The sequence below is a fragment of the Hibiscus syriacus genome, unplaced genomic scaffold (genome assembly GCF_006381635.1).
Source record: "Hibiscus syriacus cultivar Baekdansim isolate YM2019G1 unplaced genomic scaffold, ASM638163v2 tig00111191_pilon, whole genome shotgun sequence".
NCBI classification, from domain to species: Eukaryota; Viridiplantae; Streptophyta; class Magnoliopsida; order Malvales; family Malvaceae; genus Hibiscus; species Hibiscus syriacus.
The window spans coordinates 2,255,018-2,271,533 of NW_024063010.1; the positions used below are offsets into that span (position 1 = coordinate 2,255,018).

At 32.6% G+C, this 16,516-nt stretch overlaps 1 protein-coding gene and 1 long non-coding RNA gene across 3 annotated transcripts; one reads left to right on the plus strand and one right to left on the minus strand.

The window, feature by feature from the left end:
* Window positions 1-999: 999 nt before the first annotated feature.
* Window positions 1,000-2,285, minus strand: LOC120155450 (probable BOI-related E3 ubiquitin-protein ligase 3). Its single transcript, XM_039166999.1, has 3 exons — window positions 2,129-2,285; window positions 1,677-2,037; window positions 1,000-1,593 (listed from the first exon to the last, which is right to left on the minus strand). Exons 1-3 carry the CDS (start codon window positions 2,182-2,184, stop codon window positions 1,024-1,026), a joined length of 987 nt encoding a protein of 328 aa, XP_039022930.1. The 5' UTR covers window positions 2,185-2,285; the 3' UTR covers window positions 1,000-1,023.
* Window positions 2,286-3,978: 1,693 nt separating this feature from the next.
* LOC120155389 lies at window positions 3,979-15,630 on the plus strand. 2 transcript variants are annotated; one of them, XR_005518963.1, is made up of 3 exons: window positions 3,979-3,989; window positions 15,318-15,342; window positions 15,423-15,630. It is a non-coding gene; the product is annotated as an uncharacterized LOC120155389 (long non-coding RNA). The 2 variants fall into 2 exon arrangements; XR_005518964.1 differs by lacking the exon at window positions 3,979-3,989 and adding an exon at window positions 15,157-15,210.
* The last annotated feature ends 886 nt before the right edge of the window (window positions 15,631-16,516 follow it).

Here is a 16,516-nt window from a genome sequence, read left to right on the forward strand (position 1 = left end):
TGATCGAAAATATTATTATTTTTGACATGTTCTAATTACCTATATAGGTAAACACGATAAAAAAATTCGGTCAAAAATAATATTTTAGGTAATGTTTTATCAAAAATATTATTTTTTGACTGATTTTTTTTATCGTGTTTACCTATATGATAATTAAAATCAGTCAAAATAATAACACTTTCGATCATTTTTTTACTAATTTCATTATTTAAAATAATAATAAAACCGATAACATCTTATTTTAACCATATACTAAATCACGGCACCATATAACTGCCCGTAGTCCAGTACTGCCAAACAGCGGCAGAACAAACAACAGCGACATTTGCGCGCGTCCTACGTGTCAGCTTTTGCCTCACACTCGTCCTTTTCAGTGTTCTCCCTCCTGGTTGACTCCACGCGTTTCTCGCGCGTCACTCCTACACCCCTATCATCATTTTTACCCTTTTATTTTTCTTAGCTCCCCCCCCCCCTCTCTCACTCTCAATATGTCGGGTAGATGCCCCTCACTCTGTGGGGTCCCCATCTGTTTTCTTTTAACTATTTTTTTAACATAGTTTCCAATTTTCTATCAATATTATTTATTTAATGTACTTGCAATTTATAATTTGTAAAAAGAGTTTGCAGTTAGTAAAGTTTGAATGACGTTAACTCTATGTTGATGGATTATAATAATTTTTAAAAGATACAAATTTGAATGATTTATGCTTTCACAAATCTGTATTATCATAAAGATTACAATCCTACCTTGAAGAAATCCGCTCTTAATTGCTCTCAAATTCCACAAGTATTTTAAGTAGAAACTTCAATTTGGTGAGACTAAATATGCCATTAGCAGATACCAATTTGTTGGAAGAAAAAAAGTTGACGCATATGACATACAAAGGATTAAAAACCTGAAACACAAACTAGAAATTTTGAGGGGGAAAAAAGATTTAATCTAAATAATTAATTACAAAATTTTGGAAAATCCAACATTTCTTGTTGATTTTTTGGTGGGTATATTGATTTATTTTGGGGGGTTTATGACATGTTAACATGAACACTAGCATTTTTAGTGGATTTACAAACGGGGCAAGTATGAACCGTCGACCCACAACCGGTGCACAAGCACAAATGCCTGCACGGCAATAGCAGCAAGCACGATTCCTCCTTCCCGCAATTTCTACAGAAACGACCGGCACCACCTTCCTCGGCGGTCCCTGCTAACGGGCGCTGCTTCTCCAGCTCCCAACTGCTGCCGCAACAAGACTGCGCGTCATCCACCTCGTCTCCCGCCGCTTCTGCTGCAGCATCCTCCTCCACGCCACGAGTGCGCTCGCCCTTGAGCTGGGCGGCTGCGATGAGTTGTTCGAGGTTGGTCCGGAGTGCGTTGGCGGTTGCCTCGTGGGTTTGAGCCAAGTCGCGCCATATTTGGTTCTCGATGCACAGAGATTTCACTCTTTCTTCGAGTGCCCAGTTTAGTTTATCGATCTTCCCGATTTCTTCTTCTTTGGCTCTTAGTTTCTTCATCACCCCTCCTTCGATTGCCTCCATTATATTCCTTGCTTGCCTCTTCCTTTTCTCCTCAATTCCCACCCTCATTTTCTCCATCTAAAAGAACCCAAACTCCATCAATAACAAAACATTAAAAAGAATAAAAAAACCCATCAATAATCAGAAAAAAAACTACTCACGTGTTGGGAGATAAGATTATCAATATCCAACTGCTGTTGCTCCATGTGAAGCGAAATATCATGACCGAGAAACGAGAACGAAGAGCAAGCTTTATTATTGTTACTGCCATGAGGTTGTTGTTGTTGTTGAGCCAATGAAGGAAACGAAAGGATTGGAATAATGGAATCCCTCGGACGCTTTCTGGGTAACGTAAGAACATTGTTACACGTCAAAGTACTCTCCGATTTCATCGCCGCCATTTGATCGTTAACCAAAGAGTTATACAAAGGTAGCAATCCTTCCGCCGCCGCCGTTGGAAACCCGTATCCCATCTCTGCCGAATACAGATTCCCGTTCGCCTCAATGGGATTCATTACGTCCCTGCAAACACAAAACGACTTCCAGAGATGATTCAAAAGGCAAATGAAAATATTTCGATGTTTAGAGCATTCGGGTCTGTTTTAAAACGAACCTGTTTCCTAAGAATTGAGTGGGGGAAAAAGTTAGATGCCTAGCTTCAACAGCCATGGATTAGAGAGAAGAAAGAGAGGAAATGATAGCGTTTTGAGTTGGCTTTGCTTTGGCTCTTTTGAAGGGTGAAATGGAAGAGTAATATAGAGAGTGGTGGTGGGGTTTATTTAGGATTCGGTTCTGTTCGGTTTAATAAAAAAATTAGATTGCATTTATGAGTCATAAATTTAAGGTTGTAAAATAGAAGAGTAGTTCGTTGGTTTGGATATTTTGTCTATTTTAAGATTTGTTTACCAAATTAACCTCTTGCCTTCCCTCCTACTTCACCCTCTAATAAACAATTCCATCTAAATAAATTAGGGTAAACTATGCATTTAGTATTTAAAATATCAGTTTTGATCCGTTTTAGTATCTAAACTTTCAATTTTTTCAAAACCATACTTAACGTTTAGTTTTCATTTCATTTTAGTATCCGCCATTAAAAACTTAACGCGTTTAGTACCTAAACTATCAATTTGATATTTTTAATACTTAAACTTTCATTTTTTTTATAACTTAAAGTTAGATTTTCAACAGGATACTAAAATAAAATAAAAACTAAAGTTTTTAATGGCGTGATACTAAAATTTAGTTATGATTTTGAAAAAAATTAAAAATTTAGATATTAAAACAAATTTAAATTAATAATTTAAGTACTAAACACGTGAATTTATTATGCGAGTAGACTTTTCTAATAAAAAAAAGTTAGACAATCCGTTTTACCAAAAGTCATTTGATTGTGTCATCTACCGAGGTTCAATTATTAAACCGAAAGAATAAATAACTGAATTATTAAAGTAGGAGGAGTATAGGGATAAACTTCATATCTGCAAAGTACATGGAGTGGGAGCATAATTAGACCAATATATAAATCTAGTTTACTCGGTAAAATTTGTAACTTTGTAAGGGTATTCTAGGGATATAGATCCTAGAACCGGGTTTACCGTCTTGTTTGAAATTTGGTTCATTGTCTAGTTTACATAATTGGTTGTGATAAAATGAAAGATTCAATAACTGACCGTCAGGGTATCTTCCACGTGTACGACGCCAACGTAAGCATAGCTGCGGGCGGTTTTCTTTTCTTTTCTTTTTTCCCTTGATACCCTCTCCTGAAACAACGTGAAAGAACGTGTGGGGTCCACCCATACACGTGTGGGACAGGGTGAGAGACTATGATGAGAAGCCGTGGGTCCCACACTTAAAGCACTTCTTCCCAGCGTGGCAGATACTAAATTAAACTGTAATTTTTTTAAAAAAAAGGTTTAATATTACCGGCGATCCCTTCACTCTTCTTATTTTTTTATATTAAAGTCCAATTAAGGATGGCAACGGGCCGGGTTCGGGCCAGGTATTGGTCCTCCCGTCCCCGTCCCCATTTAAAAAATCCGTACCCATCCTCACTTAAAAAATTGCAGGGATTTAAACGGGGATCCCCATCGGATAATCGGGGAAAATCACGGGAATACAGGTATCTCCGTTTAGCATAAACTTTTATTTAAACGGGTATTGGGCCGGGTATATATATTTAAATTAAATATATAAATATTATATATATTTTAATTTAATTTAATTTAAATTTATTAATATTATATATATATAATAATTATTTTTAAAATTTATTGGGCTGGATAATCGGGTAATCGGAGCGGGGATTACTAAACCCGTCCCCATCCCCGTTTAACATAAACGGTTTCCCCGTCCCCGTTTAACATAAACAATTTTTCTCCATCCCGTTTAATTCGATTTTCGATTTTTCCGTCGAATTCGAATTTTTTTGCCATCCCTAAGTCTAATAAAGCCTTAGCTGAATTGGTAAGGTTGAGGTCTTAGGATAATTTGAGATCTCGTGTTTGAATCCCGCTAAATCTAAAATCGTGTGGAATATCTATTTAGTTTTATTTGAATTATTTATTGAATTAATTATACAATTCACTATTTATAAGAATGTGATGTATGTGGTTCATAACTTTTTATATAATAGAGTTTTAATATGAAAAAAAATTAAAATAATAAAAATTATTCAAATTTAACATAATTAAATTAATATGATTATCAAATGAATTATATTTTTAAAAGCGAATAGGGACTGGAGGAAAAGTTTGACAAGAAATGAGAAACAAACGTTGGAGGCGTTAAGAAAAAGAAAGTGAGAGAAAAAGATGGGACGGGTACGGTGTACCCGGGGAAAGGAGTGATGTTCCTTTGGCTTTTTCTATTTATTTTTTAATTTATTTTAATTTTAGAATATAAAAAGAGAAATTAAATTCATCTGGTCCCACGGACGGAAAAGGATGATGCATTTACTTTTGCCACACCTCAAAATTTACCCTTTTTAATTTGTTAATTTATATGGTAAAATAAATAAATGATCTCGATTATAGACGGTACTTTGTTAAGTCTCATGACTATGTAAAGTTATCCGATCTTGAAGTTAATCTACTCACTAGGATATGATAAATTGTGATCTCATAAATGTTTGATTTGTATTTTTTTGGACTGTGTCTTTGTTTACATTATGTCATCGAAAATGTATTTGAAACATTATGTCATCGAACTAGTGCTTAAAAGCAACGATGATGCAAGTAGGCATTAATCTTATTATATCTTAGTCAGTAGGTTAATATCCACCTTGGACGATCGTTGAGTATTTTAACAGAAAATGACGAGTTTGGAACATATGAACAGTTGGATGACTATTTTGTAACTTTGAATAATCAATGGGTTCAATAAAGCAATATCCTATAATCGGAGGACTTTTTAAGCACTTTACCCTAATTTCTGTTAATATTAAGTATTAGAATTTAAATACTAATAATCCACCCCTTTTACTTTTATTTTATCTCGTTTTTATGATATAAAAATAATATGTACCAAATAGATTTAAATCTAACTCGAAATACGAGGATTGCACATCAAATTTAAGAAACAAATAAAAAAAATGTTTTCAAAATTTAAAGGTAATGTCTAATCCTATGGTTATGGCCAATTTAATTTCAAGTTGGATCATAACATGGCATTAAACTTTTAGTTAAAGGATTCACGTACATTGACTTCAAATTTTAATGATAATAATAAATTAGGTAAAATTTTAAGAACTTTGAGGTCTGTTAAATGAATTATTGTCTAACTCATCATCATTATAAGTGAATTTAATATATATATATATATAATTATAATAATAATAAATTATTATTTTTTAATAATCTGGAGTAATTATAAGATAATATCTGTTCGTAATCTTTCTTAACCATTGATAATACATACACCCTACAGACGCAACTGCTCAAACATGATAACTCTATAAATAGCACCACTCATTTTAACTATTGAAATCGCTTAATATGTTTAACAAATAATAAATTCTATAAATTTATCTTCGAAAACTCCATATCGACGTACATATATTCAAAATTTTAATTTAAATAATTTTACGTACAATTTGATTTTTTTTAATTATTTATCTTGGCAATATGAGTCGCATATAGGCATTTGTTAAGAAGAATAGGTTTGGCCGTAATTCAATTTGACAGGTGATATTTCTTAGGTTTTGGATGGATTTCCCAAGGGAATTAGATGCGTTGATTTGGTGGAGAGTTGAATTATATTTAATAGTACTGTAAATTTTAGTAACCATTTTAATCATGGTTTTCAGAATCGGATCGGTCAATAAATCGGTTGTGATACCGGTTCATAGTTTCAATCGGTTGAATCGGTCAGATTGATCGTAAGAACCGGAAGATGTCATAATTATTTAAAAAATTAAATAAAAATATCAAAAATATTTAATAATAAAAAAAAAATTAGGTTGAACCGGTTCACGGTCCGATCTGGTTCGAGTGGTTCAAAGCCGGTTCCTTACGGTTCACTAAAACCGGTTGAACCGGGGTAGAATGGACCAGACATGACAGCGGTTCCCGGTTGAACCAGCCGGTCCGGTCCGATTTTCAAAACACTGATTTTAATAGTATAGGTAAATATATATTTTTATTCAAAATATTTGAAATAACACTCATAATTATATTATTTTATGTATCTTCTTTGAAATTTCTTTAATTTTAACGTATTAGAGTTTGATAAAAAGATAATGCCTAGATTTGAAACACAACGACAAAACACAACTATTTTATGTGTCACATAATAACAATCATGTCCTAATTCTATCTCCCTCTTCATTATAAAACTTAATATTTGAGCAATATTAGACAAATCAGCTTCATTTGAGGAGACAAAATGACAAAAATGAGCATACAAACAAAATGAGAAATTTAGGGTTTTTACTAAATTAAGTGGCCAACTAAGGATTTTCAGTCATTGTACTTGTTTTGCAGTGCATGATTCGGGCATCTCGGCGAGGAGAGGCGAATATTAGATTTTTTAATCATAAAAATATAATATAATATGTTGTATTTAGTTCGATTATCAAATTATTTGTTTTTTTTTAATAAAGTATAAGCAAATATGTGGCTTGCATGGTAGGCCGTACAGACAGAGAGGATCGTTATATTAATTCATTGAAAAATGCATCGCACCCATTGCTCATGTTTCCATTTCATGGATCTCGATCGCACCGATTGTTCATATCGTGTATATATAATATTATAATTTAGGGTAAAATACAAAAATGATCCCCGACTATGAGATATTGCTTTATTAAGTCTATCGACTATTTAAAGTTATAAAATGGTCACCCGACTATTCATTTTGTTCCAAAATCGTTCTTTTTCGTTAAATAATTGACGGTTGTCTAAGTTGGACTAACATGGTGTCTGAGATGTGATAGTCTTTTGAGATTCTGGAAACAAATTTTATCATATCAAAGTTAACAAGTTAACATTCAGCTCATAATACCGTCAAAATTTTAACAGAGAATGACGAGTTTGGAAAATAATGAACAGTCATGCGGCCATTTTGTAGCTTTTGATAGTCAAGGAACTCAACAAAGCAACACTTTATAGTTGGATGATCATTTTGTAACTTTTAATAGTCGATAAACTTAATAAAGTAGTACTCTATAGTCGGGGAACCATTTGTGTACTTTACACTATAATTTAAAATTTTAATTAATTTCGTAAAGTGATCTCAGTGGTAAAAAGAATGTTAATCTTTCTAGAGATCCTAGGTTCGAATAGTTAGGTCAACAAGGTGTGTATATGTTGTATTAATACATTAAGAAAATTATAAACAAATACTATCTTATAATCACCCAAACTATTTAATTTTTTAATAAATTTATCAATTACATAAATATACTATTAACACATGATATAAATTTAATATATACACACACCAATTATAAGGAAGAATAATATGTAAAAGAAGACTGACGATCCTTTGTTCATTGTACATTTGCTTATGTCGTTTCCCCCCTTTCCTTTTATTTCTAGCTCTATTATAATTGGATGCTGATTGCCCTTGAATGCATCTTGTCACCATAAACTAGGGCATCACAATATATAATTAAAGTAAAAGGGAGTGTAATAGATATGAAGGGGGGGGGGGTCATGTTTTCTTATGCTTCCCCTCTTTTGAAGGCATTGGATTATTTATTGCAGCAATTTGACTTGATTTATGGAGGTTTCCCTTTTAACTTAATTTCCCCTTCAGATTTTAACTTATTAAAGTCATTGGTATTGCGTGTTCTTCATGTGATATCCAACCCTTTCTTTGCTTTCTCTCACACAATGAGAATATCAATATCTACCCCACTCTTTCACTACCATTTTCTATTCCTTTTTCTCCGGAATCTGGTGTGTAGCACGAACCAAACAACTTCGGTGGTAAAAGAATTATCTTTATTCTTTAAGGTTCCGGATTCAAGTGCCTGGAATGTCAAGGGTGTGAGTGTTTCATATCAAACAGTTGAGAGTTATATTTGAATAGATACTGTATTGTATTATATCCCAGATTAATAATAAAAAATAGTGTGTGTGAATATATACGTGTATATGATAAATTAGTTATTTCTTACGTTTTTCTTTATCTTTTCCCTCCTACCAAGTAGTGTTAATGAATGGCTGATGTTGGGTTTCTGTTTGAGCTATCATTATTTCTTGTACTGGAAACATACCTTACTTGGAGTAAGCATATACATAATTATATTATAAGCTTTATTTATATATTTATAATAAAAATATATGAAATGCCAGCAAATTTGACCATATTTTAAGGAAAGAAACTGCACATATTCGTGGGGTCCGAGTAGTAAAGCTGAGGCACACATATATACATATATATATATATTACTTTAACTGCCCTAAATGGTGACCTTTCTTTGGTAGGCCAAACGTGACTGTCAACTTTGCATGAATAATGCACATAACAACCAAACAAAAATATTAAATAAAAAAAAGGATTTTTGGGAAATTTCAAAGGCAAATATGGGCCTGAAATGGCAACAGATTTATTTATTTATTTCACTTGCAATATCAATGACACACTTCCCAATCAATTATTCATATCATATTCTTTCACTTGCAATATCAATTATTTTCTCTGTGTATCATGTCTGACGATGCCTGACCCGGTCTTTTTCAGTGTGCATACTATCACACTCTTATCCTGCTTTATGACACAGTTATTTTCAACATTCATTTCCCTCAACAATCTGCAATTTCCTTTTTCTTCTGTTTTCAAGGACAATTTATTATGAAATAAAAGCAGCAGTAGATGTTCGGTTGCTTTCATACACATATATGTTTATGTATTGCAGTAAAGCAGTACTGAACATTTTGACAGAAATTAATCATCACGTAGCTTCACTGCTCTATTTATTGTGGTTTATGTTTTCTTCTACCTTCTGATCCTTTCCCTTTTCCCTCTTCCATTTATTGGAAGGAAAAAAATGTGATATTGTAATGAAAATGTGGTTACAGTGTACTTTTATTATTCATGAATTATATACATTTCATCATTTAAAAAACAAATAAAATTATCGATGACGTTATAAGAAAACAATATGAGAATGACCGATAAATAAATCAGATTACAAAGAACACATTTACATAGAAAACCTTAAAACCTATGAATATGAAAGTTTTTTTGTGTAAAACCTATGAATTGTATTTAGGGTAGATATATAGCTGAGCTGAAGCAACTTGACCTGGAATTTTGAGATTCGGCATTTTGTTTTAAGTTCGATTGAGTTTTAATTTTAAACTTCATGCTTGATTTAAAACTATAACCACTCAAAATTACTTGATTAAATTTAATTATCAATATTAGTTCTAGATATATGTGTACATATGCTCCATATATAACAAAAATACAAAGTACATATAAAAGGCAAAACAATATAGAGCTGCAAAGCAATGAAATGCTTCCGACCTCAAACGACATTTGATCTGCTGCTTATGGTAATAGCATCCTTTGATGTAGTTGGCTCATCGATGTTGGGGCTCTTGCAACCATGAACCACCTATGACGTGTCAAGGGGAAGTTGATGAAATAGCTTTGGAGGCATTTCAAGTAACCCATCCTCATTTTCAAGCATCCTCAAGACTTCACTCATCGACGGACGATATGCAGGTAGTAATTGTATACACCAAAAGGCTTCACTTCGTCATCATTAGAAGCATCTCCAAGCTCTATGTCTTCACCTTGATCCAGTCGGTCATAAATCCAAGATGGAAAATAGATTTGACTGATGTGGTCAGCAAATGCATTCACATTTTTCTCCTTCCCACCATTTCCATCAGTAACATCCCGAAGCTATAAACATCGGCTTTATATGAGATGCCTCCCAGGTCTTTGTATACCAAATCGGGAGCAATGTACCATATTGTTCCCTTTACTGCTGTGAGAGACACAATGCTATCATCTAATGAATACAATTTAGCAAGGCCAAAATCCGAAACTTTTGGATTGAAGTTGTCGTCTAGAAGAATATTGTGTGGTTTGATATCAAAATGCAGAATTTACATGTCACACCCTCGATGCAAGTAATCGATTCCTCAAGCCTCCCCAAGCACAATCTCAAACATCTTTTTCCAGCTTAGGGTGTTCTTATTTTCTTATGTGAATATCATTTTATCGAAAGATCCATTTGACATGAAGTCATATACAAGAGCTTGCTTTGATCCCTCCACACAAAAACCAACAAGTTTTGCCACATTAGCATGATAAATTCTCTGTTGGATTAAAATCCATAATTATGGGCACATATTTATAATGTATATTGTAATCATAAAACATGACATAAATTAAGTGACCAATTATATTATAAAGTCATAAGGTATTAGAAGTGTCATGAAAATAAAAGTGTAGTTACCATTTAAGTTGTATTTATAACTTGATGAGGGACAAAGTTATAAGTACAAATAATAACTTTTCTTAAATCATCTTATATTAAGGGGTTATAGTCCCCAAGAAATAGACACTCTTGTATTTACCCTTGTCCCCGTCAAAGAGTTTATACTTAAGGGAACTCTATATTCTTAGAATATCACAATCAAAGAAAGATTCAAGGATAAGAGTTTATACCATTTAATGTCTATAAAGTATAAGGGTCAAGGAAATGTGAGGGAGTACATTATGGATATGTTTCATATTGTTTCAAGACTTAAGACACTTAAGATCAAATTCTTCTGAAGAATTACTTGTTCTTGTGATTTCAGTATCGTTTCCTATAGAGTTTATTTAACTCAAAGGGTGAAATGAACTCTAAATGAGCTCATTTTTCATTGTGTGCAAGTGGAAGAAATGTTGAAGCATAATAAGTTTGAAAGTATTCACTTGAAAAGTGTATATAAAGATAAGGGGAAAAAATAAAATCAGAGTGTAATTGTTAAGGGTCTAACTTAAAAGAGACAATAATATATTATAAAGGATTGTTCTCTTTTGTAATAAGTTAGGACATATGGGGAGAAATTAAATTCTAAAACAATAAGCAACTACTTTGGTTATTTTACGTGATTTAAGGGTTATAAGTATTATGATCTCATAATTAGGAATATTTTTAAGATGAGAACTATAATATTAATTTTGAGGATGTTGAGTTTGGATGGAGAAATAAGGTTTGAGAAATTGGATTATAACTCAATTCATATTATCACTTTTAATGATATCAATGCGTTTATTAATGTCATTTATCAAGAAGTGAATCTAGAATCTCAATAAGGTTATTTTGAACAACTCTATTTAAGATGAGAAATCATTTCAGAAGAGCAAACTCAAACTCAACAACCTTAGAGAACAAGTGTCATTAAGAAGATACACGAGATGAGAGAACTAATATTTAGATTATTATGTTATATTTCTCCAAGAAACAAGGATGACTGTGGAATGATGGAGGATGATCTACTCAACTTTCATCATGTCATAAAAGTTTTGACTCTCATAAGTGGAATAATATCAAAGGAAGAAGAGTATAAGTTCTAGAACTTGTCTCATTACCTGAAGGTGCAAAATTAATTAGTTGCAAATTGATATTTAAAACCAAAATAGATGCAAAAGGTGATGTTGACAGGTATAAGTCATGTCTTGTATCTAAAGGATATACTCATGAAAAAGGTTAATTTTATAGAAATTTTATCTTTGGTCTCATTGAAAGACTCTTTCAGGATAATCATGATACTTATTGCTCATATTTGATCTTATGTTATATAAAATGGATTTCAAAATTGTGTTTCTCAATAGTAACATTGATGAAATATTTTATACAATGTAGTTAAAAAATTGTGTCTAATGATACAAAATTAATGACATGCAAATTAAAGAAATTCATTTATGAGTTTAAGTATGACTCTCGTTAATTGTATAAAAAATTACACCAAGTGATTATCTCGTTTGGTTTTGAGATTAATTTGGTTGACAACTGTATATACTATAAGTTCAGTGGGAGTAAACCAAATTATACCCCTTATTACTAAAAGAAACAAGTTTAGTCTTATCAGTGCCCTAAGAATGATTTTGAAACTAAGGAAATTCAGAAAAGTTCCTTATGCTTCAAAATAAATAAATAATTTAGTGTATACTCAAGTTTATACGCATTCATATATAGCGTATGATTGTAGGCTACTAAGCAAAATATTTAAGAAATTTGGGTATGGATCGTTGGATAGCAGCCAAATTGATTCATACAATACATTTAAGAACAAAAATGTTACATGCTCATATACTAGAGTCTATTAAGTAAGAGATCATCAAGTTTATATACTCCGATTTATTGAAATATGGATGCAAAATTTTGTCACATGAACTGCTAAATTATGGATTGATAAAAAAAGACCACTTGAGTTATTTTGTGACAACTAAGTTACAGTCATTTATTTCATATATATAGTAGAAACACCTTAAAGTCTAATCACTTAGACGATATGTTTCTAGTTGTTAAAGAAAATCCAAAGTGGTTATGTGTTTATAAAGCATATTGGTACAAACTCATAATTATGCGCTTACTAAGGAACTGTCACCTTAGGTCTTTCATGAGCACAATACTCATGTGGGTGTAATATCATTTAAGGATATTCAGTTTTAGTGGGAGTTTGTAATTTAAATGTTCGTTTGTTATAGACACAATTTCAGTTACTTCAATTTGAGGATATTTATGTTAAAGTTATTTTCTGCAGAAATAAAATTTGTTTTATCAACACTCAGGTTTTGGTAAAATTTGATCTCACTAATGTTTAAAGAGAAACAGTTGGAAATAGACACGTGCGGTTCACATTGCATGTAATTTTCATGCTACGCTCCATGATTGATATATGTCATTTGAATGTGTTTGTTTACGTGACCATTGATGGGTCTAGTCATGATAGATATGACAAAGGCCGCTTTGATCCTATATGGATATAGTTGATATACAAGATTGTTATAGAATACCTATTGTATGATAACAAGTTTTGAGCTCATAAGATTATACATTTATCAGGAAACATATGTTGCCCAAGTAGGAGATTGTTGGATTAAAATCCATAATTATGGGCACATATTTATAATATATATTGTTATCATAAAATATGACATAAATTAAGTGACCAATTATGTTATAAAGTCATAAGGCGTTAGAAGTGTCGTGGAAATAAAAGTGTAGATACCATTAAAGTTGTATTTATAACTTAATGAGGGGCAGAATTATAAGTGCAAACAATAAAAAATTTTAAATCAACTATATAAGGGGGTTATGGTCCCCAAGAAATAGACACTCCTGTGTTTACCCTTGTCCCCGTCAGAGAGCTTATACTTAATGAAACTCTATCTTCTTGGAAGATCACAACCAAAGAAAGATTCAATGATTTTAACCTATCAATTAATTCAGGTACCCTTCCACTAATCTAGTATTTATTTTCTTTGATTGTTTAGCATAATTAGATCCCAATTATTTTCATATTTAATATGATTTAGTTCTAACATTCTCCCAATAAAGGCAACTTCATTTATGAAATCATGGCCATTACCCTTTGATTTGCCAAGCAATTTTACGGCTACATGATGTCCACTGCGAAGCTTTCCTTTAAACACCAAGCCATAGCCCCCTTCACCTAATTTCTCTTTGAAATTTCTGGTCATTTTTCTGATTTGTTTAAAAGAGTATCTGATTGGTGAGAGATTATGGTTTTGAAGAAACTCTTCAATCTTATCGTCCGCAGATAAATGTTTTCTTCTCCATTCGTAGATGACAAGCACGACCAAACAAAGTGCTCCAGAGGAAGCCCTCAGTGTGATGATTACAATTTTTTTTTATAGAAAAAAACATAATGGAACACATTAGTACTTTGTGAGATCAATATGATGAACCCCGTAAATATCTTGCTAAGATAACTCCTTAAAAAAAAAAGGTAAAATTGAGAGCATTAGTAAAATCTGATCAATATAAAGTAACCTGTTATGCGAAATATGCAGCAGAATTGAAGCTAATTACCTGTTACTCCAACACATAAAACACCAGTACCTGCAAAATATGATTATTTCAATATGAATCAAAAGTGTAAATTGATCAATGATAATGAAATCTGGGAATTAAACGTACTGTCAGGTGCATAATACGTATTATGGAATACACGGGACCATTGAACAAGAAATGCACGAAGCTATCTGCATAGGTTTGCAAGGCATATTGTATGCAGTGACGGATTCAGAAATATTTTTCAGGGTGGACGCACATATCTTAACAACTTAAAACTTTTAAATGGGACGGTATACATAAATTTCAGGGTGAACATTGTTCGTAAAATAAATAATTAATCAAAGAAAACTCATATTTCATGGTGGGCATGAAAAATTTTAGGTATAATATCTTTAAAATGTTATGTCACCTAGATGCCAAAAAAAGAACTTTTTTTATGTTCCTATGTTATGTTTGGACTACTAATGTTCATTTTCATCCACTGATATTCGTCCCACATAGGGATTCTTGGAACCAATAATTGACTGATACTTGTCTAGTCTCCTTCATATCTATGCTTGCCTTGTTAGTAGTGTGGCTGCAAATACATGGTAGTAGTTCTTTTTCATTCACAAGCTTCATGATAAACGAATCGGTGATTCAATTATTGTTGATATGACGTTCTGACCAATCGGTTACTTTGGTAACTATAATATTGAACTATATCAGGGGGCATCCTTTTTGCTATTGATTTTCAATCTGCGAGTACCGTAATGTACTGGTTTTACATGCAAGAGCAATATGGCAATTTATTTTCATTTGTTCGACATTGTCCTCCATATTTGGTTGTCTTTCAGTATATTTGTTATGCTTATGTTTTTAAGATAACTTTCTTTAACGCTTCCAAGGTTCTATAGCAATTGATTACTGCCAGTTAACTGCAACTCTACAAGTCGGTGCATTCGCAGGTAATGGGATTTTTTATGGGCCCTTTCTTTGAGTTCTCAAAAATTTATTCTAATTGTGAGAATTTGAATAAAAAATGTGGACATTTGCTTCATGGTTCCAGATTTTTACATTGCCGAGGGAGACATTGCTATAACTTAATCCCTCTGATTTCACTCGTATACATAAACAATTCTTGATTATATAAAACTCATTGATTGTAGGTAACCACGGTGGGAGAGGAGATGCTATATAATCCGTGCTTGTCGAAAGATGAAGTATCCTTTCTGGAACAATCCATCATACTGTGATCATATAAGACTAGTTTCAATTTCTCCTATGAGCGTGTTCGAATGATGTTATTTGTTGAATACCCTTTTTGCAGGAAACTTTCATAAGCATCATGCAAAGTAAGTTACTTAACTTGGCATCCACGGTTGGTTTCGGATTGCCTTTTCTAATTTCTCATTCGTTTTTGTTGGAGCAACAGATCTTAACTTGGCATACCCTAAGATGATTGATGTTGCAGTGCCAGCAAATTTGGTTTGTGGGTTGCAAGATTTGGAATCTAAAGCCAACCAAGACTTTACGGGACCGTCCATAGGTGCACAGATTTTATTTGTAGTATGATTCTGGATCACGATATCAGTGGATATACTAAATAAATGGCTTTGCATGCTACTTGACTGCAAAGAATCCACGTATAAATATATATACTATACATATATTGTTGTGAGCATGCAATCGTATCATCTTTCTCTTTGCATTTAAACTTTTGTTCTTTATGCATACCCTATAAGTAAACTGAACTATATAATTGAATGAACAAAACCGGAACCGAGCAGACCGGAAACGAACAAACCAAACCTGGTTTCATGTTAAAAGAACTAGAAAGCAACCACAAGATCAGACTAAAGTTAGGATTTCATGTACCTAATGTTTGGTTTTTGATAAAATATGCTGTCAATTTTTGAAAGGGATGTTCGTACATATCCTTCACCATGGACCTATCATATTTTGCAGTATTGATTTGATTCATAGATAAATTTTGAATTATTAAAGTTTATTCGACTCGACTCGTTTACTTGGTAAAAAAATGAGAATAAAACGCATTTTATGTTGGATTTTAAGCTTGATTATTATCTTTCAATTATTTAATCCGAACTAGATAATAAACTAATCGAATTTATATTATGTTCTAATCGAACCGAACACTTTAGTCTTACAAACAAAGATAATTGCGTTTATATCCTTGACCACCAAGTACTACAAAGTTTATTAGGCAGCTTCCTGAACCCGATCCTACCGCTCAAAACAAAAACCAACTTTTTTAATTAACTTTTTCAAATCTATTGATCATCGTAACAAGAACGAATTTTCCAATCTAAACTCTCCCAAAGAAAGAAGAAGAAGAAGAAGAAGAAAAGAGGAGAAATGAATGATGAAGGGAGAAACAGAGGTTCAGGCGTAGACCAGCAGCAGCAGAATCAATATGGAACGTTCCAAGGAGTGGCTAACTACCCTCCTCCACGCCCTCCACGGCCGAACCAGCACCATCAGCAACAGCAGCAGCACCGTGGGCAA